We start from the raw sequence: 20,945 nt of genomic DNA, 5'->3' as shown, positions 1-20,945 counted from the left end.
TAGTCCATAAGCTCCATAGATAAGGGGACACACAGGCACCTCCGGATGGAGGTTCTGTCCCAGCTCAGCATGGAAGTACACAGAGATATCCCATGGAGAAGGCTTCCCCCAAGAACATTAAAGGTCATAAATATGGTACTATTACAGAGGGGGCTTTTGACAAACTTAAAAGGAAATCAAACCATTTAAAATATGGGAATATTTTGCTTTTGTCACACAAATGCAATTCTTGCTTCAAAAAATCATTATCTAGGAGGCTGGCACTCATGTAACAATGAATATTCATAGATACTTCACTGAATTATTCTTATCTGTACTTTAATGAGGTCCCCAGTCCTTCTATGCCATGAAAAGAAAACGGATTTACTTTTGCACTGTCACAAACTAATACAGTTCAGCTATTAAACCATCCCTACCAGGGCAGTCCATTTTACTCACCACCTGGCAGTTTACAGATCAACACTAAAAGCTGTAGCCTCTAATGCATCACTGGAAACACATCCCTCTGCCTTCACATGCACAATGGAGAAGACTTCTTATAATAATTTTGTTTTCATCCATTCTAGCATCATGGTCCTCTAAAGTGCCAGTAAAACAAGGATCGGGTTAAGCTTGGAAAGGTCTTCTGGCTAAAATATACAGAATGTCAAATATGTGTGCTTGAGATGTGCATTATTATTTGTTTCTGAATCACTTAGTAGGACACTATAACGATTGTTTCTTAATTCAGACTGCAAATGTAAAGAGACGACTCAAACTCTGTGGAGCAGAAGGATGTAGGTAAGTTTTTCTTTCTTGTTCTCACACGACTATTATTTGATTAAAGGCTCACAGACATTGCACAGATATGTTTTCTCCTTACACTCAAAATTAATTTTAAAATTATTTCAGTAATAATTTTCTATACCTATGATACCATCCATTTAATTACAGGGTGCTTCCTTCCCATTCTCCCTGTGATTCTTTGTTTTTTATAGCTAAAATATTTCTAAGTTTCCAAGATTACTGTTCCCAAGCCATAACAGAGAATATTAAAGAAAGAGATACTTGTCTATACCTTTGTGATTGGCTTTTCACAGTTTTGCTATATATAATTAAGGTTTGTTTAATTAACAATTGGCCAGCAAAATTAGTGCATGCCAAATTTATGCTAATGTTCAGGATGATCAGTACATATGGGTGATTTTTCTGAGAAAAGTTCACAGCCAGAAATTGCCCCAAGACTGTTAATTTAATCAAGTCACACTGACACTTTCCCCTAAAAAGAAATCAGACAATAATAGGAAAAATTCGCATCACCTCCTATTCCTAATGAAAACAAATAACCCATTTCTAATATATCTTAGCACAAGTGACATGGCTGTGCAATACCAACACCATAAAACGTTTCGCTGATGCAGCCATTTTACACGTGCAAAAGTGAAATCATGCATTAACTTGCTAAGACAAAAAGATATTCCCATTATTCTCCCTGAGGAATTTCTTTCAACATTTTTTTCCCCTAATACCTGATTACATCTCACACCACAACAGACAGCCCCAATGAAAGAGGATTTCATAAAATCCCAAATAGCACAGAAAACCTAGGAAAAGAATTTAAGAGAAGGTGATTTTCTGGGAGTATATTTAGTGCCAGAGGCAAATGAGAAAAAAAAAATATCTTGATACCAAGAAAAAGAGAAGTATGTGTCAAGGGTGGAGGGGAGGATGGTTGTGGATTAGTTAGAAAGTGTGTGTTGGGCATTTTTTTAGATTAGACTCATTTTGACTGAATTTGAGTTAAACTTTCAATCAGACAGGTACCAAATTGGTATCAATTACTTTATGTGGGAAGGGTCTGGAATACAGTGTCAAGGAAATAAATGGAGCAAAAGAGAAGTAATCAGCCTTCTAAAACATCTGCTCATAATTGCCCATAATGCAGGAAGCAAGACTGGAGATGACATTTGTTATTCATGTTATATTTACAACCTGTGGTAAAATTGTACTGCTAAATTTACCAAATTGTGTCTGGGCATTTATCAGGAGCAGCTGGACTGACATCAGTGAGGAACACAGGTATGAAAGCTGAGTTTTGACATTAAGTAAATCTGAAAATAAATGCGTTCACAGGGGGATTGCAGAATTACTGTTTTCATAAGGAATTTATAAAAATGTTCACAAATTGAAAAAAAAAAAAACCAACCCACATCTTTTCCACAAAAGGTGGAAATTCAGAGTAGAGTTCCAATTTTATTCAGACTCTTTGTTCTGTCATTTGTTTGACATTTTAATCATCAGTCAGGATATAGAAAGAAGACTCATGACTCATACTAGACAACATCCACACCAAAAAAATAACAATTCCATATGCACTGGCCATACGGCTTCTTCTGCAGATGATCAGGGCTTCCTTCCTCTTCCCTCTCCATCACCTGGCCTACGCCCATGGTACCAGCAGATAAACAGAGTGCGCACAACTGTCCGCGGGACCAAAATGCCATTATGCATTACGACCAGGCTCATCCCTGCAGTAGGACAAGGTAGACACGTCTTTTTTCCAGACAATTGCATTTTGCTCATAGAACGCTGCACAATCAGTCATACAGCTGAGGAAGGGCCAGAAGGGCCCCTGCCAAAAGCAGAGGAAAGCACTCAGCTGCAAATTCCTCCATTTGCAAATTTATCCATTTCCTCCAAATTTCCTTGTGGGAAAAGGCAATAACCTCTATGTGAGAGTCCTGGGCAAGAGGATGGCAAGGTGCAGGTTAGAGGCCAGGTGAATTTTTTTCCTGAACTAGATGCGGCTTAGCGTCTTCTCCTCATCACCCTTGCTCTAAACAGTTAGGTCAATGTTTACAGAAAATAAAAAGCCAATTGGAGGTATCAGATGTTTCTGGAAGTTCCCAGTAAAACAGCCAAGTTTACAACACATTTTGTACCAGCAGTATCATGCTATATACGAAATTAAAAATGATTGTTTGTACTGAGATTTGTGTAAGGCCCATCATCCAATTTTAAGATGTCAAGCTTGGAAACCCTCCCAGCTCAGGTGGGCTTTGTTTCCTTTTTGTACAGTGAAAGCTCTTTGATAAACATTGTGAAATAAATGCATCGTTTTAAGGCAAGCGACTTAGCTTTGACAGGTTACACCTTTTGGTTCACCAAGGGAAGTTTTTTCTGCTCAATGGTAAAGGCAAGAAGAGCTGTAGATACCACTAAGTCGTCTCTACAAATCCTGACAGAGGGGATGGTGCTTATTACTGCTATTCCTGGTATATTCAGGTAGCGTACGAGATGCTTAGCAGCGAGCATGGATTATTACCCTGCAAGGACACAGATGTCACTGAAAATGGGCTATGTTTAATCATCTCATGCAAGCTTTCTGCTACACTCTCCCTGTGAAGAGTTGGGCTCGATGAAATGGAGAATTGTTTCACTGGGGAGAATAGAAATTCCATGTATTTTTCTTACAGACTTAGGTGGTTATATGACTGACATGAATAACTTGGAGAAGATCCTAGACTATGCCAATCTCTAATACCTCTCCAGAACCGTTAATATCTGGAGAGAAGAGTTATGGTTATGTCTTGGTCCCAGGAATGACAAATGTGTCGTTTTGGTTTAGGATCTGGTCAATAGAGGGCAAGTTTGGGTGTTTGCGTGTATTATCCCTTCAAATATGTATTTGTGTGGTTTAAAAAAAAAAAAAAACAACAAACCAACAACCTTTGGATTTCCTTTTGGATGACTCTGGTTGATAAATGAGGTGCTTCACAGGATGGAGAGCTCAGAGTTCACACTGCAAATTCCCCACGGGTCTGTGCTAACACCGATGAAAGGGGGAAAAATCTATGACATTAAAATGACAGATTCCATTATTCTTGCACCTTCAGTGGCTGTCTGGTCAGGAAAAAGAAAGTGTGAACGTGCTGAGCAAGATGACTTTGACTTTTAAAAACCACTTTTATCAAGGTCACGCAAGCAGTCCAAACTTTTAATTGGGTGCCATTCCCTTACCACAGGGATGCTCGCGCTGCCCTTGGCTCATCTCTGGCTTTACATGGCGTTAGGAAGGAGATGCGATGGAGAGTCCGACCGGACATTTCCAAAGGCACTCAGCTCACAGCCCAACAGGAGAAGATGTTCCAGAGCTGGTTGTTAGTGCTGTATCGAGCACACACCCGTAAACAAGTTGAGAACTCAGGAAAACTAAACCCGCAGCCTATCTGAAAGTATATTAGAAAGTTCCTGCGGTGGCAAAAGCAGCAAGCAAAAGGGTAAGGAAAGCCGTTACCGGGTTCACACTGCAGACACAGGAAATATTGAACGAGGAGTCAGAGTCAGATTTTCACCTCAAATTCCTTCCTGTCAAAGGATACACAAGAATTGTTTTCACTAACTTTTTCTCATAATGAAGTTGCTTTCAATTCTTTTGGTGGACCATTTCAGGAGGGCTGGAGGATCCTTCTGCTCCCACCCCAGAAAATTGCTTTTTTGTTGTTAATAAAACAGCAAACCCCCAAAACATTCAGTTTTTTTCATCAAAAGCTATGATTTCTTTAAGCAAAATGATGTTTTGGGGTGTTGGTTGTTTTGTTGTTTTGGGTTTTTTTTTAATACTGTTTCCATATTTTCATTCTTCCACATGGTTTCCATTTTTCAAATCCTTCAGTCAACGTTTAGGGAAAACTTCTTGCCTTCACCTCAGCCTCTCCAAGAAGCTACTGTCTGTATCTTTGATAATAAAAAAATTAGAACACAGAAAATTATTTATGTTTTTCCTCATCTTTCTCTCAGACGAGTGCAGACAACAAACAATCGCATTACTCTGTCGCCCCAGCCACGCATGCTGTAACAAATATCACACCTTTGCTGCAGGTCACAAATTGCTGAATTTTAATCCTATCAGAGATATTTCCCTTCATTTGTTTGGTTGTTTATTTTTAATAGCTCTCCATAATCAAAGCCATACAAATTTGTTAACAAACAAAATAATCTATTCCAGTCTCTATTGATATTGCATGGAGAGAGACTTTTTTTTCCTGCACATAGAAAAGCTATATAATGTATTTTGTTACATGCACACACCTTTAAGTCTCGTGATAAAGTCAAAGAAATATCTTTCATCCACAAATAAATCTACCACTTCCTATCTTTACAGCATCTTAGTAAAAAATTTCAAGTTAATGCACTGAGAAGTATGTTGCTTGAGAAAATAAAATCATAACAGTCATCCAAAAGATGCTACAGCGGTATGCAACCTAAGATGGCATTAAGAGTTTTGTATTTAGGGTTACTCTTTGGGGGGAAAAAAACGTAAAGCAGCACTCAGTGAGTCTGTTGACAGCAGTATCTCCGAGCTGCTCATCAAGCTGCCCTAACACGTTGGCTCAGAAGTGGACGTCCGGCGTCCAGACAGACCGACCCTGCCCAGGGTACTTCATGGGCAAAAGCTTCCTCAAACCAGTAGACCTAGCGTCTTTCAGTTACCTTTCAACAGAGAAGCAACACAACTGGAACAAAGCAAAATTAGTACGCTGACAATAATTCTGCAAGAGAGGCTTTAGGTTCACTGAATAGCCCAGGAAAAGACCAGAAGAAAGTTGAAATTCAGATGGAACTTGCCTTGAATGCTATTTTCCAAATCGGTATTTTGTGGCACTGATGCTCTCTTCATTCCTAAGTTGTACAGAAACTGGGTTGAATGAATGCCAAGACGATCTCGATATAAAAGCAAGGCAACTGAAGTTTCAGGCTTCTTTATATCAGGGCAAAGAAAATTTTCAACAAGTGCCCCGGTTGCTCCTTCAAACTTTCAGCTTTTATTTACTTACTAGGACTATTCACTGTTGTACAAGAGAACTGAGCAAAGCCCATTTCATTTCTATTTTTCTTGTTTGCATGGTTTACCTTAAGTTCAGCAATAAGATAACTTTGGTCTGAAAACAGCAATAAAGCGATGTGGAAATCATGGGTTTACCCTGAAGAAATAATCCAAGAATTTGTTTCATATTATTTATTTTTATTTACATTGTCATAAGATCTGTCTCCGTACCACATGACTTGTTTTTATTTCCTGGAAACAATGATTTAGTTATGTCAAATCATGTCAAACTAACTAGAGTTCAAGCCCAGAGTTCACCAGTTGAAAATAATATGATTTTTAACAGAGTTTCTTTCATAGTAACACATGACTCCAGACATAATGTCTGTAGGATATCCCTTTCCTCTTGTATCAGCAAAATTAACAATTAAGAACTTCGGTAAGAAATTATTAATCACCTACTTTTCTGCTTGCAGTGGAAGATTCTCTTGTGCTACTTAATCATGTCATTTCTGCCTAGAACTGCACAGGGCAACGACTCTTGTTTACCAGGAAATATTTGCAAATATTTCTCTTACCTGTTCACCAACACCTTTCAGAGTGTAATTTCATAAACACATGCATAATGAAAAACATTCTAAAGGAAGCCCTCGGAGTCACTAGCATTATTATTATTTTTCACTTACACTGTGGCATCACATAGGATCTTGAGCCATCGTCCAGGACTCCAGCATACTGAGCTCTGCACAATCATAGAACATTTGGACTTGATGATCTTAAAAGGTCTTTTCCAACCTAAATGATTCCATGATTCTATAGCACAAAAGAATAGGTCACATTCCCGATATTCATATTTGGTACTTAGGTCAGGGTTGTGTTACCCCACTTGATCAAGGGAGAACTTAACCAAGGTCAAAGAATACAGCTGCCAGTGTGAAGACCTTCAAGAAATAAAATCCAAGGTTAGAGTCCTAATGCCGTAAGTAATCATCCACATAAATGATTGGACTGGTCAACTTTTAGGAAAATCAAGTTATCGAAAAGTTTCACTAAGATAAATAGCATGCATGGATTTTTTTAATGGAGTTGAAACACACAACCATATGTAAGTCTCTGTAAAAAACATTTAGGTAGATCCACATTTGTATTAATAAGTATTAATGCATTCTACAGGAATTGTAAGTTTAATTAAAGCATTAAGATTCTGAATGGGTTTAGTATGAGCTGTGGATTGTCCCAGTCCTGATTACACTCAGCCTGATGTGACCAGCCACACAATCAGTAAAACATTTTGTCTTCTTTCCGAACAACTGCATCCTGACCAGGGAGCTACACAGCAGGACCGAAGATGCAAACCAGTATCATACTTTCTCCATGGCAAACTTTTTTTTTTCCTCTCTCTAAAGAGCAGACACTGAGTTTTCAGCCTCTCTGCCTGTGACCATTTCTGCTTCAGCGCTGGTGCCCACAGTGCAATACATCCAGCGTTAATTATGCACTCGGACTGCCCACGCATCTCTTCCACAGAGGATGCCAGCCTTAGAGCTATTCTTGGGTACAATTATCCATACTGATTTTAGAAAAGGACGATAAGGCTTACATCCCCCTCACTTCTTGAGGTTCCCCCCAAGAAAATTTACACACTAGAAGAAATTAGGACTGACCGACAGCAGTTAATCTAATCTCTGCAGAGAGGCGACTATTCTGTCATCAGATCAACTATATTTTAGGCATATTTTAGCTGAAAGTCATGCTCATTTGGCTTACACAGCTTCCTTTTATATTTCTCACCTCCCTGCAAACTAGTATTCATAGAAGAGCTGGAAGCAACAACAGTGTTTCTTACGCAGCCAATCTCCTGTCTCCCCTCTAGCTCTAAACTTCCATTTCCATAAAGCATGTTTGTTTTTAAGAACCTTGTAGTAGCTCAAGTGATCAGGAACGCATGCCAGCTATTTATACAGCTCTATAATTTAAGTAATTTACAATTGTTACCAGCAAAAATGGAAGTATTCCTTTAGAAAGGAGCCAGACATTCATCAGGAGCATCCCATTTTGTGTACTTATTCCCCATAGTAAAGTGTCCTACAGAGAGGCTGCCTTCTGCTGCAGAGCTCCAGATTACCTAGGAGAGCAATATTTGGACATCACATCACCTTCTGCATCACCCTCTGCTTTCAGCTTCAGGCATCTGCTATCTCCCATCACCACACACCGAACCTGCAGATGTCCCAAATGCTCTGGGACAAAGCTCCCCCATGCAAAGTGTCTCCATGATAGTACCAGCTAACGGTCCTCTCACCTCTGCCCCACAGCATGTCCCACTTCTTTGCACCATCGCAGCCTATGTGGGCCTTGCTGTGAAATGGGTCTGGTGCAAGTCAGAGCTGACCAACCCAAGAGGAGACACACGACACAATGTGCCCCAACGGGGAGACACACAACAACACATACTCTCTTGAAGTAGCCTGATGGCCAAAACCCTGCATCCAGCTGCAGTCTGGCTATCACACCAGATGGGTTTCAAGGTCTGGTTGCTGAAGCACAAAGCCTCCCATGAGCCAGTCAACCTAAAGATTTGTAGCTTTTTTTCTTTGTCAACATTGCGATTGAGTTGTCTTGTACCTGTTTCAGATGTCAGCCACTAATCTTTATGAATTTCATTCCTGTATGTGCAGCTTAAGTCTCAGTAAAAAAAATTTTGTCTTGATTCTCCTTTTTTTCTTGTGGGTTTTCACAAACATTCATTAAAGGAAAAGGACCCAAATTCCTATTAGTTTAACACAGCTTGTAACCTGAAGGATCATAGAATCATAGAATATTTTGGGTTGGAAGGGACCTTTAAAGGTCATTTAGTCCAACTTCCCCTGCAATGAGCAGAGACATCTTCAACTAGATTAGGTTGCTCAGAGCTCCGTCCAGTCTGACCTTGAATGATTCCAGGGATGGGGCATCTACCACCTCTCTGGACAACTGTTCCAGTGTTTCACCACCCTCAGCGTAAAAAAAATTGCTTCCTTATGTCTGGTCTAAATCTGCCCTCTTTTAGTTTAAACTCATTACCCCTTGTCCTATCACAGCAGGCCCTGCTCAAAAGCCTTTCCCCATCTTTCTTATTAGCCCCCTTCAGGTACTGGAAGGTGCTCTAAGGTGTCCCCAGAGCCTTCTCTTCTCCAGGCTGAACAACCCCAACTCTCTCAGCCTGTCCTCATAGGAGAGGTGCTCCATGCCTCCAATCATCTTCGTGGCCTCCTCTGGACTCGCTCCAACAGCTCCATGTCTCTCCTGTACTGGGGCCCCCAAAGCTGGACGCAGTACTCCAGGTCAGGTCTCACCAGAGCGGAGTAGAGGGGCAGGATCCCCTTCCTCGACCTGGACACGCTGCTTTTGATGCAGCCCAGGACACTGTTGGCTTTCTGGGCTGCAAGCGCACATTGTGAGCTCATGTCCAAGATGCATTTGTGTACTAAATTAATTCTTCTGTCTGCTAGCAAAAATGGAAATCAATACAAATTCAATACTACAACTCCTCTTCTGAAAGAACAAAGACAGGTCAATCTATCTGGCTTGCCCAAAAGAAGGTTGAAAGGTGGTTTGATCATATCTGAGAGAAGGCTCCAGTTAATTCGCAACAGTTTCTTTTAGCCTAAAAAGGAAAATCTTAAAAAATATCATCAGTGAACATTTTTCCAACACTTATTTCTTGGCAGTTCATTTTTGAGTTAGTGGGAATTTTACACTAGTAAAATCAGCACACTTCAAAGTCAGCCTTCAAGTCTTGTCTTCAATAGATCTTTTGGCAGATCCTGACACACATTATACGTTAGTAGCTTTACAGCTTATTGATAAAAAGGTCAAAAATCCTTTATTCAACTGCCCTATTCCTGGTATGCCCAGCAGCACCTATATTTGCAGTACAGGAGATTAAGAGAGGATTTCTGCTGTACCTCTCCAGCTGGCTAGATGAATACCTTGGGCTCTCTGCAGCAAGCGGAGATTAAGATAACATTTTGTAGTATTGCAGAAGGTAGGCAAAAAATCCAGGCTGCCCCCGAGCTCCCAAGCCAACCATCCCAGCAATGCGTGAGATTTTTAGCTACACCACAACAGAAACAAAGTTTGCATGAATAACTGCCATCACCCAGAAAAAAATGAATCCTTTACTGTGGAAATAGTGATTGCTCAGAGACAGACACAGCAGCGCGATGGATCTGATGTGATTTAAACAAGGCGAGTGGTACCTCAGGTCCAGCTCCACTCTTTTGTGCCACAAGAGGTCAGGATTAACTACTGACATCAACGGAGTGTTTCTGGAAGAAAAACATTCTTCCAAAGGGGGCCAAAGATACTACCAATGAATAGCAGGGTTTAAGAGGGTTGGCACGGGTGCAAATATACCGATACAATCACCCCACCTTCCTTTTCCTTACAATTGTCATCTAAGACCCATCAAAACCAGAGAGCTCTGCCCAGGGATGGCCACCTATAACACCAGAAGATCACATTTGGCTACTGACAACAATGCTGCAATGGAAAGAAAGGCCTGGGAGAGTTATCGAGTGTTAAGGCCAGAAGGGATTGTTTCACAGGCTGGAGAAGTGCTTTCACACCACTGCACAGATCCCAACAATTACTGTTTACTGAAAGCCTAGTTTAGCAACAGCAGAGAAAGGAAAACCCACTGCTTCTCAAAATACTTTGTTCTGCTACTAACCTGTCCTTCTTAAGGAAGGGTATTTGAAACCGGACATATTAAGTTAAATATAGCAGGATCTATCCAATAGCCCAGTAATTATAATCGTCAGTTGTAATTGTTCCCTGACCAGGGACCCTGCAGCATGAGTAAGTGGTAAATTATAAAATTTGCCTTGCACTCCTCAAGGGTCAGAATGATCTTTCTAATCAATCCATTGTTCAACATTTAGTCTTCAAACAACCCAAACAGATTATTTATTACCTGAAAGAAAAGTACCCAAAGGGCACTTCTGCATCTTTCGTGTGGGTTGAAGAGCCATAAATAAACACTGATGCTTAAAGCAAGCAGGAGAGCACCGGACTTTTCAAATTTAACACCACCGAACAAAGAGAAATGCAATTCCATTTACTGGCTACAGTTGAGTAAATAAATTGACCAAAGATGACTTTTTTTCCAGTTGTGAAAAAGAATGACCTTAGCAAGTGGCTGCAGTAATTAGTGACAGATGAACTATTTTTGTAAAATCAGAAGAGGCACAGTTTGAACTAGCCTCAAGGTGTCACTAAATTCGGGCTGGGTTTCAGATACAATGGGAACCTGAGGGCCCAAAGGTACATAACGGCCGACCAAATTTGACCTGAAGTGTAGTTTGCATGTAAACAAATGTACAAACTTTGCACCATTAGAAAGGTTTCTCTGTTACACCCAGACGGAAGCAGTTCAAGACAAACACCTCCAACTACAGTGTTCAGAGCAAAACCATGGAAAGATTTGATGACATCAAAAGATAACAGAAAAGTTAAAGTTATATACAACTCTAACAGCATTTGATATTGATTGTATCCTCCTTGGGAGACTGAAAACAAAATTATCTGGTTTATAGTGCAGAATATGTGAGAAATTGTAAACTAAGTCATCAGCATCACTCTACCTACAGGACACAAATGGGACATCTGACCTGGGGGCCAGGGAGGGGGAGACTGTTGGGTTTGTAATTTTGACCCCGTCGCATTCACAGACATGCTGCAAATATGCTCGCAAAGTGCTATTAGCATAAACAAAAACATTGACACTGGAGCCAGAAAAGGAGGCAGTGCTCCGGGGGAACACCCCGGGAGGGACATTTCCCTACAAATTCTGCTTGTTTAGCAATGCGTACCGTTAACGCCTAAAGCCGCGCAGACCGACCGCAGGGCACCACGACACTTCTCAGCGAGGCAAACCAGCGAGCCAGACCCAGAGCCACGCAATGCCTTCGTGAAGGACCACGGATGAAGCACCCACTGGTTCTCAGAGCTGCGGGCAGCGGTGGAAGCATGCCTGGAGCTAGCAGAGCCAAGCACCTACCATAAGCACATTTTATGGGGCAGCCCAGCAGCCTTGTTACCAGCCTGCCAAGACTCTGGTTTGGCATCTTCCTCTCTTTTGATTCACCAACCGTGAAGGAGGTGCCTGTCCTAGATGAAAAAGAGGGGGGAAAATTGCCTGCCTCTGGAAAGGCAACGTAAAACTTGAGGTATTTGAGGTAAATTAATGTTCTGCCCAAGAACTAGTTTTGGTGTCAACCTTGAGCCAAGAAAATTCAATTTTACCTGCCTGGCCAAGGAGCTCTGACCTCTCTCTATGCTTGGCCACACCACCAGTGCTGTAAATCTATAGAGAAGGAAAAAAAAAAAAAAAAAAAAAAGAGTTGTCCCATTAATTGTGACACCTTGTGAAGAACAGCACGTGGGGTTTTCAAGTCTGACCACTTTGGTAGGCAGGGTGGAACAGCTCCAAAACAAGCTCCTGCACATCTGACCTGTGCAACATCTTAATAATGTCAGTGTTGACACACTGATAATTTGGGAAACTGGCAGAATTCCAACTCTAGTGATTTTCGTATTTCCCCCCCCAGCTGCAATTAGAGCTGGGCCATCAGCCCACGGCATTTAAAGAGATACCCCGTTCACAACCCGCAGAGGACAGCTACAGCTTTCACCTCTCGAATACGTTTATTCACTAAATGCTCCTGGTCAGTTTAATTTGGGGGTATTAAAAATAAAACTTCAGTGCTCATCTTCATCCTGTACCATTAGCTGGTTCTCTGTAAGATGCCACTTATTTTTAAATAGGTAAATGATCTCGAAACACAGGGTAAAAAAAAAAAACTCTGCTGTGTGCCAGCTTCTGAAAACAAGCACCATACTTCAAACACCCTTTGATAAATGGCTTAGATACTTTTCTCAGCAAACTGCAGATGAAACAGATTCCTTTTGCAGTGCTGTTGCCTGGGCAAGACTCCTGCTGAATTTCCTGGGAGTTTGGGGGGGGGGGGTATAATCCAGAAAGCCTCATCCAAGACTTTCTATAAATCCGTAGTTGTACTGGACTGCGGTTTCACAGGCACACGCGTGCACACACACGAGAAGGGTAAGGCGCTAAGTTGAAGCCAGTTCTCTTAAAATTTCAGGTGCTATAAAAAAAAAAAAATCACATTTCAGTAATGAAATTTCACTGCTAACAGTAAAACAAATGAACAGAAAATCCCAGCTGAGTCCCATGCCATCCCAAGCAGAAGAGTGCTGGGAAAGGGAGGTCTTCATAAATACATTGCAGAAAATTCAGGTGCAAAGCAGTCGTTTTCTCCACGGTGCAAACTGCACAACGTGGTCCCCTTCCTTCAGGGGTGACAGAGGTACCCGTACAAGGGTTCATGGCTGCAAAGGACACACGCTGAACACTGACCAGCACCTTCACCTAACGCTACACATCCTGTGTCAGTCTTTGAACTGTTCTTTAAAATACAGTAGCTGATTCATAAATCAGGTGTACAATGCTACCACAATGAAATAAATCCCTCAAGCATAAGAGGCACCTACTTCTCATACTACATTGAAAAAGGCCATAAAGGGACTTAGAAGAGATGCTACTGATGCTGAATAAGCTTTGACAAAGACAACTCCAAGATACAGGTAACTTAAGGGCAGGGGAGGAGGAAAAAAAAGCCCTCCAACTGCTTCAAGGAGAGGAGAAGGTAATGCACAGAAGATGCTGCTTGACACCAAGAAGCAGACTTTGGGGTAATGGTCTTTTTAAATTTATGTTACAGCAGCGCATAAGCCCGATTTTATCTCTATTTAATCAACGCTCTCCAGCTACAGAGTCCTGGGGACAAGAACTGCCTCACGTCCCAGGGCAGGGCTCTGCACCCCCTCCAGAGCCCCAGCTTCTGCCCCCGAGACAAGTGGCTGTGGGGTTTTCCACAGTACGAATCACGTCCCACATCCCACAGTTCATCTGCCTGTTCCTTTCTCCCTCTTCAGTCAAGGGGTGCTGATGACATAAACCAATATTATTTTGATTAAATCTTCTGTATTTCAAACGTATGTGAAGCCACAGGGGGATGAGTGATTTCTGACTGGAGTAATACCAGCTAATTTTGAGGGGCATGTAACTACACCTTTTGGTAGAGGAGGTTAAGGACCACTTTATTAGAAACAAAGACAAAATTTCAATTTTATTTCTATTTGAAAGCATTGATTTGTCCTGGCAAGAGACGATAATATTTTTATCAAAGCTTTCATTACAAAGGGTTTCTCAGACCAAGGATTGATTTTCTAATGAAACCAGATGCACCATCTCACATGGACAAACCATTTCCTTTGTTAGCACATTCCACGGGACACAGGAGATCTCCATCCACTTGATTCAGCTCCGAAGCATATTCAGAGCTTGTTTTCCCACATCTAAATAGGGAAACTAATTATTTACAGAGTGGTCTTTCTTGCTTATCTCTGTCATCATCCTGCAGGACTGGAAAAAGAATAAAAATTCTGTCCTGACAGACCAAAAAAGGGCTTTGTACAATTCCTCTAACACACAAGTACCGGGACGGAGAGAACAAATACTGAGATGGAGAGAACAGCTGTAATGCAGAAATAGAGTTATGTTGTCCATCAGTCTGGGAGGACAGATGCAAATGATGAATACAGTGCCACGTAACAGAGCCACTTTTAACCAAAGACAGCCAAAATCAGCTAGATAACACTCAACAGTTGTACATTAAAATTAAATAATTTGAGAATAGCTCCACATGCTGTACAGCTCCTTATTGCACTGACATGAACAAAAAAAAGAAAGAAATTGAAGCACTGAAATGGCAAACGAGGACAAACTCTCCTCACAGCAGTTTTCACAAAGGTAAGAAACAACCTTTACGTATCAGTGTGTTTCCTCCAAGGGTTGCAGCAACACTGATATTTTCCTGCTCCTGACAGCAGGTTCAGGTCCTTTTCTCTTCTGGTTTTCACGATGCTTCCCACGGTCGTGCTCCAAGACAGCGCTGTCCATGCTACAAGCTGGTCAGCCACTTGGGCTCATCTCAAACCACGATTTTTGTGCAAGAAGTGCTCCTTTTTCTCTCACTGGTCAGATCCACCGAAGCCAACTGTCCGCTGCTAGGACTAGGAGGAAAGAAATCAGCAGGTCAGATCAGATATAGCATCCATGTAGGTGGAGGTTCTGTTTCAAACGGGAGGTGCCTCAGAGTCCTGTGAGAAATGCCACAAGATGGTCATCTTAAAATCTGACCCAGAAGAAAGGCTCTTATGAGTCTGGAGAAATGAGGAGACCTGAAGCAAGAGTCGGCATAACTCTTCTAAATGTTTTACATATTCACTGTTAAACCCCCAGATACACAGTCTGTGTTGGGTTTGCGTGGCAAGGTTTTGGTAGCGGGGGGGGCTACAGGGGTGGCTTCTGTGAGAAGCTGCTAGAAGCTTCCCCTGTGTCTGATAGAGCCAATGCCAGCCGGCTCCAAGACGGGCCTGCCGCTGGCCAAGGCCAAGCCAATCAGCGCCTCTGTGATAACATATTTAAGAAGGAAAAGAAACCAGTTAAAGAGGGCTTTTGCAGCCGGAGAGAGGAGTGAGAAGATGTAAGAAACTCTGCAGACACCAAGGTCAGTGCAGATGGAGGGGGAGGAGGAGCTCCAGGCGCCGGAGCAGAGATCCCCCTGCAGCCCGTGGTGAAGGCCATGGTGAAGCAGGCTGTCCCCCTGCAGCCCATGGAGGAAGGATGAGGGGGTGTAGCGATTCCACCTGCAGCCCGTGGAGGACCCCACGCTGGAGCAGGTGGAGGCACCTGAAGGAGGCTGCGGCCTGTGAGAAGCCCACACTGGAGCCAGCTCCTGGCAGGACCTGGGGACCCGTGAAGAGGGGAGCCCACACCAGAGCAGGTTTGCTGGCAGGACTTGTGACCCTGTGGGGGACCCACACTGGAGCAGTTTGCTCCTGAAGGTCTGCACCCTGTGGGAAGAGACCCACGCTGGAGCAGTTTGTGAAGGACTGTAGCCCGTGAGAGGGACGCCATGCTGGAGCAGGGGAAGGATGAGAGGAGTCCTCCCCCTGAGGATGAAGAAGCGGCAGAAACAACGTGAGATGAACTGACCATAACCCCCATTCCCCGTCCCCCTGTGCCGCTGAGGGGGGAGGAGGTTGAAGCCGGGAGTGAAGTTGAGCCTGGGAAGATGGGAGGGGTGGGGGGAGGTGTTTTAAGAGTTGATTTTATTTCTCATTCCTCTACTCTGTTTTGCCTAGTAATAAATTAGATGAATTCCCTCTCCAAGTTCGGTCTGTATTGCTCGTGACAACAATTAGTGGGTGATCTCTCCCTGTCCTTATCTCGACCCACAAGCATTTCGTTATGCCTTTTCTCCCCTGTCTAGTGAATGAGGGGAGTGAGAGAGCGGCTCTGGTGGGCACCTGGCCCCCAGCCAGGGTCAACCCACCACACAGTCCCATACTGAAGCTCTCCGAAAGAAGATTATTTTATTATTATTAATATTTTAACAATCATTTCAGGCATGACAAACTTTTCCAGGTCTCATGAGTCAAACTCGATACTTGCACCCAAGTTTACAAAAGTGGATGACTAACATTTTCCCCTCTCTGTTACGCAATGGTAAACATGTGGTCTGTTCCACCCAGGTGAGAGACATCATCAACCCAAGTTCTTAGGCACATGCGGCCATGGTTTCCACATCAAGTTTTGCTCAGTGAAATGACTTAATACTTTTAGCAAATGTTGCTGAGTCATGAGATTAGTGAAATTTCCACCTGCTGTTTCCAGAATATTGTATTGCTGGTGACTTGAGAGAATTTTAACTTTCAGTCCTAACCTAAAGCTTGATAAGACGTTTCACATCTGAACTGTTCATTGGATCCTGGATCTGCGAAAGCAGGAATTGTAATCTCAGTTTATTAAATTTGGAGCAGTCTCAAGCACTTCCTTTCTCTTCTTCCCTCTGTTAGATAGGAAACAGTTAATTTTAGCAGAAGTTTGAGGGTTGGTCTTTTTGTTTGTTGTTGAGTTTGGGGGTTTGTTTTGTTACTTGGGTTTTTTGTTTGTTTGTTTTTTTTTAAAGAGGACCTTCTGCACTGCATTTAAACTTCGCACGTAACAGCGGTGCTGGATGCAACCGGAGACTGAATTGGAGAGGAAGGATGCGGAGAAGAGGAGTCAGAAGCTGCACAAACGTGCAGCCTCTCTTGCACCAAATGACCCAAAGCACAGCAGGCAATGCTGCTAGCCAAAGGGAGGTATAGTTTCCTTAACCCCTCTATTTTTTCTTTATAAAGCAAGTACATTTGGACACATTGTCACTGAACGACTCTGCAGCTTTCAATGCTAGAATCAAGACTGATTACTAGACTGTAGAAAAGCAAGGAAATAACTATTTTTCCAAAGCGCAAACAGAACTGACACGGTTCCTTTTGGGGGACAGCAAGAGCACTGCAGATGATTCTTGTGAGACAGCTAGAGGGAATTCCCTTTTAAAATATAGCATGAAAGCATTAAAGCCCTGGTAGCAAAAGAAATCTAACAGAATCAAAAGTTTTCCAGCAGAGGTAGGAAACGCTAACTCAGCGATGTCAACACATCGATTCTGCCAACGTTTTCCCAGGAAGCTGCTGAAACAGTTGTTTCCTTAAGGTTTAAACATTTCCCTTTAATGAATTACCCTGATATTTAAGAAAACCACTCAAGCTCTTATGAGTACCCACCACTGATTATCACCGAACGTACTGGCTGGGCTCTGAGTGGTTTCCATCCTGAGCTGATGTTCAGCTGGAAGCAGAATCATCCTCTGATGTCCTACAGCAGCCCTGCTGTCATACAGATCCGTATTTTTGGGAAGGCAGCGAACAGGTCATTACATTGGGATTTTGGACTCTTAATTCCATTCCTTACTTAGTCAGTAACCTTAAAGTAGTTCTACTTTACATATGGGGAAAAAAAGTCATAGGCATTCTCTATCTAAAGGGCTTTGATAGCTACAGTTGAAGAGATTAGGTTAAAATACCATTTTTAATTTTGTAAAAATAGCAGTAGGTTATGTAGAGGTTATAAAAATGTATGGATTGCCACTTCTAATATTTAGAAGCTTAATAACCTCAACGTACAAATAGCTGTATTTCCTTCAGCAAGCACTTGCCTTAGAAAAATGTTAAACTAGGTAAGATTTAGTGGATGGTTCCATTCTTTCCATGTACAAATAAGAAGGTGTTTAAGTTGGTAAATTAAGCCATTAAGGAAAAAAAATTAAAAGTTAAAAGTTGGTAAATTAAAAATTAAAAGTTGGTAAATTAAGCCATTAAGGAAAAAAAAAAATTTCTTTACCTTTGCTAGACTACACTTCTGCTTTGATGAAAGGCAGTTCATCCTTAAGGCTTCTCTTGTCTGTAGATTAAAAAAAAAAAAAAATGAAAAAATGTTAAAGGGAACAGTTTTGCAGAGTGCAGAAAAATGTTCATATAATCCAGAATAAAGTGCTGAAGTGACTCAAGTACCTTTCTGTCCAGAAGTGTCCCAAACAACAGGATGAAGAATCCCTAAAAAGAATTGCAAAACCAATTAACAAAATCAGCATAACCACATTTCTTAAATGTATCTAGATGCTATTTCCTTAAGGATAGATAGAATAACATTTTTGTCAGCATACTAGATCTCATCACTTACAACTCAGATAACAGCAATGCGCACAATGAGGTTATCTACCCAGGTCACACAGGCTCTCTGGGAATGTCAAGAACGGTATATAACCCATCCTAATTCACGTTATGAACTGGACGGATGGGTTACATACCAGGACTTTCTCAACCCACTCAGCGGCAGTCTTAGCCAAGAAGAGCTAAGGCAGACTGGGCGTGCAACAGCATGGCAGGTAACGTTGGATGTTTACACCGACGAGTTAAACAAAACCATCTTCAATGGGAAGTGAGAATTTTCTGCATATTTGTTAATTGATAATGATGAGACATCTTTGCAGTTACCAGACATTAACTAGTGCATTTTATGTTTAACATGAATGCATCATCTTAATTCTTCATCACACTTTACACCACCTAGTTTGTTCCATTATCCATCTGCATTTACTATATCAATGCAGGATGCCTAGTGCACGTACCACGTAAAATAGTTGAGTCGAAAGGAAAGCTTAGGTCCCGTTTTTCCACGCACAACGCGTGCTGCCAGCCCCTCTTAGATCTGCTACCTTTTCCCAGGCTCAAAGTCTGAGCGCACACTATTCCCAGTCTCACAGAGTTTACCTGGAAGGCGTTCAGTAGCGCAAACGTAACATGGAATGCCAGAGAGCGACTGTCGACAACTGTTGCTAATCCAAACCCCCAGGTGAGACCCAGAAGAGGTGTCAGAAGCGCAACGTTTTTGCTAATGCGGATCATGTTGCTCAAATCTTGTGACTTGCAGCCTTCTCCAACAGAGGATCTCCCAGTCTTCACCACAACCACTACCACCACCACCACGTTCACAACAATGATGCTCAGAGCAGGTGCAACAAAGGCCAAAAGGGCTTTCGTCTCATACCAGTTGAGCCAACAGGCTCCACTCCTTAAATACCCATTTTGGGGTTCAGTAATAGCAACAGTGAGGATAGATATGACCAAGGGACATCCATATCCAATAGAGAATGCTGTAGCTATGAATGCAGATCTTGTTATCTTAAAAAAAATTAATAATAATCCATAAAGAATCAAGAGGCCCAGGGTAAACATCCAAAAAAACAAGGCAAGATAGAAATAGTGAAGGAAAAAAGTGGCTGCTACGCACAGCTGGTGGTTTAGGGCTGAATTGTGCACAATAGCTGCCAAGATGAACAAAACGTCAGCAACAAGAAGCGATGTAGCAATGTTGACCAGACAAAAATGGCGCATGTAGGTTATTTCAGTTTTTGTAACGTGATGCCAGACAACAGTCTCAATGATAAGGCAGAGGACCAAGCTGAAAATGGAAAGGCCTAGCCCTACACGTGTAATGTAATCCAGCACTGCATTTCGCAGCATAGTGGGGGACATCAAAATGGAGAACGATTTGAATGTCCGATGGCGATGCTTGCAGATGCAAACGACACTACTGATGTTGTCCGACTTCACTGTGCATGCCCTGTTATCCCATCTCCTTTCAGTAGAGTGCCACCCAACACACTGAGCCTTGACGTTCTCCAGTTTATTCATCTTTTCGAAGGTGAGCAAAACTTGATGAATCTCTTCTGGCAGAGACACTGATAAAACCATTCCATTCACAAACACAGGGTCCAACCGGTTGGTTTCTATAATGGCTCCAAGTGTTGGAAATGCAATGCTGATGGCTTTGGAAGTCTTGGGTAACTTTGAAAGCTCTTCTTCTGGAATGACCACATGCCCAGTGATATTGCCTGTGTTATTGAACTGCATCAAAAAATCAAAGCTTTTCCCTGAAGTATTTTTATGTATGCTGTAGCCTTTTGTAGAGATGAAGTGTTCCTGTATGCTTTCCGACCCATTTCTTAGAAGCAGTTTCCCAGCAAATAAATTTACTGAGTCCAGTAATATCGAACCGGCATTTCTGTCCCTTACAAAAGCCCAGTTGGAAATGATGGAGCTGTTCAGGATATGGTTTGCTATCCTGCTGTAACTCTGAAACAAACAAGAAAAACAAGAGTTATTTTTTATGTTGAAAGAAACCAACTATTATTCCACTGGCAGAGCCTCCAGAAAGACTCATTTAATTCAAGAGTGGTTTCTATAAAGGGAATATTCTTCTTTGACAATGAACAGGTTCCCATGATCCATCCCAGTCAAACCCAAACATCTGATTGGCATGGTCACTACCAGAATTGTCCTATCCTCTTCATATCATAGCTCAAAAGATGTTTGGAGAAGTAAATATGAAGCAAAAATCAGGACACCTAAGTTCTATTCCAAACACTGACCCACTACGCAGGTCTGCTTGCATCACCCTCCCTACGTTTCTTTCCCCACATTTCTGATTTCTGAGCTCATCAGGGAAAGATTTCAGTTTCCATTGTGCAACACATGACAACACAGCTGTGGGTCAGCATCTCTAAGGCTGCCTTCCCTATGGTGTCATACTTTAAAAGTTAATTCTTCCTTGTACTGCTCT

At 42.0% G+C, this 20,945-nt stretch overlaps 1 protein-coding gene across 1 annotated transcript in view; it reads right to left on the bottom strand.

Annotated features, from left to right (window-relative positions):
- The window catches only part of ADGRF4 (adhesion G protein-coupled receptor F4), a 36,899-nt gene that overhangs the window by 13,711 nt on the left and 2,243 nt on the right, over positions 1-20,945 (bottom strand). The window contains exons 5-7 of the mRNA XM_054819097.1: positions 19,094-20,458; positions 18,335-18,376; positions 18,133-18,224 (exon numbers count right to left, since the gene is read on the bottom strand). Coding sequence (XP_054675072.1) covers positions 18,133-18,224; positions 18,335-18,376; positions 19,094-20,458 — 1,499 coding nt within the window. The remainder of the gene's footprint in view (positions 1-18,132; positions 18,225-18,334; positions 18,377-19,093; positions 20,459-20,945) is intronic.

This window comes from Grus americana, chromosome 3 (assembly GCF_028858705.1).
Source record: "Grus americana isolate bGruAme1 chromosome 3, bGruAme1.mat, whole genome shotgun sequence".
Classification (NCBI taxonomy): Eukaryota; Metazoa; Chordata; class Aves; order Gruiformes; family Gruidae; genus Grus; species Grus americana.
Note: the sequence above shows the minus strand (reverse complement) of the source record. Positions and strands in the feature narration are given on the sequence as shown.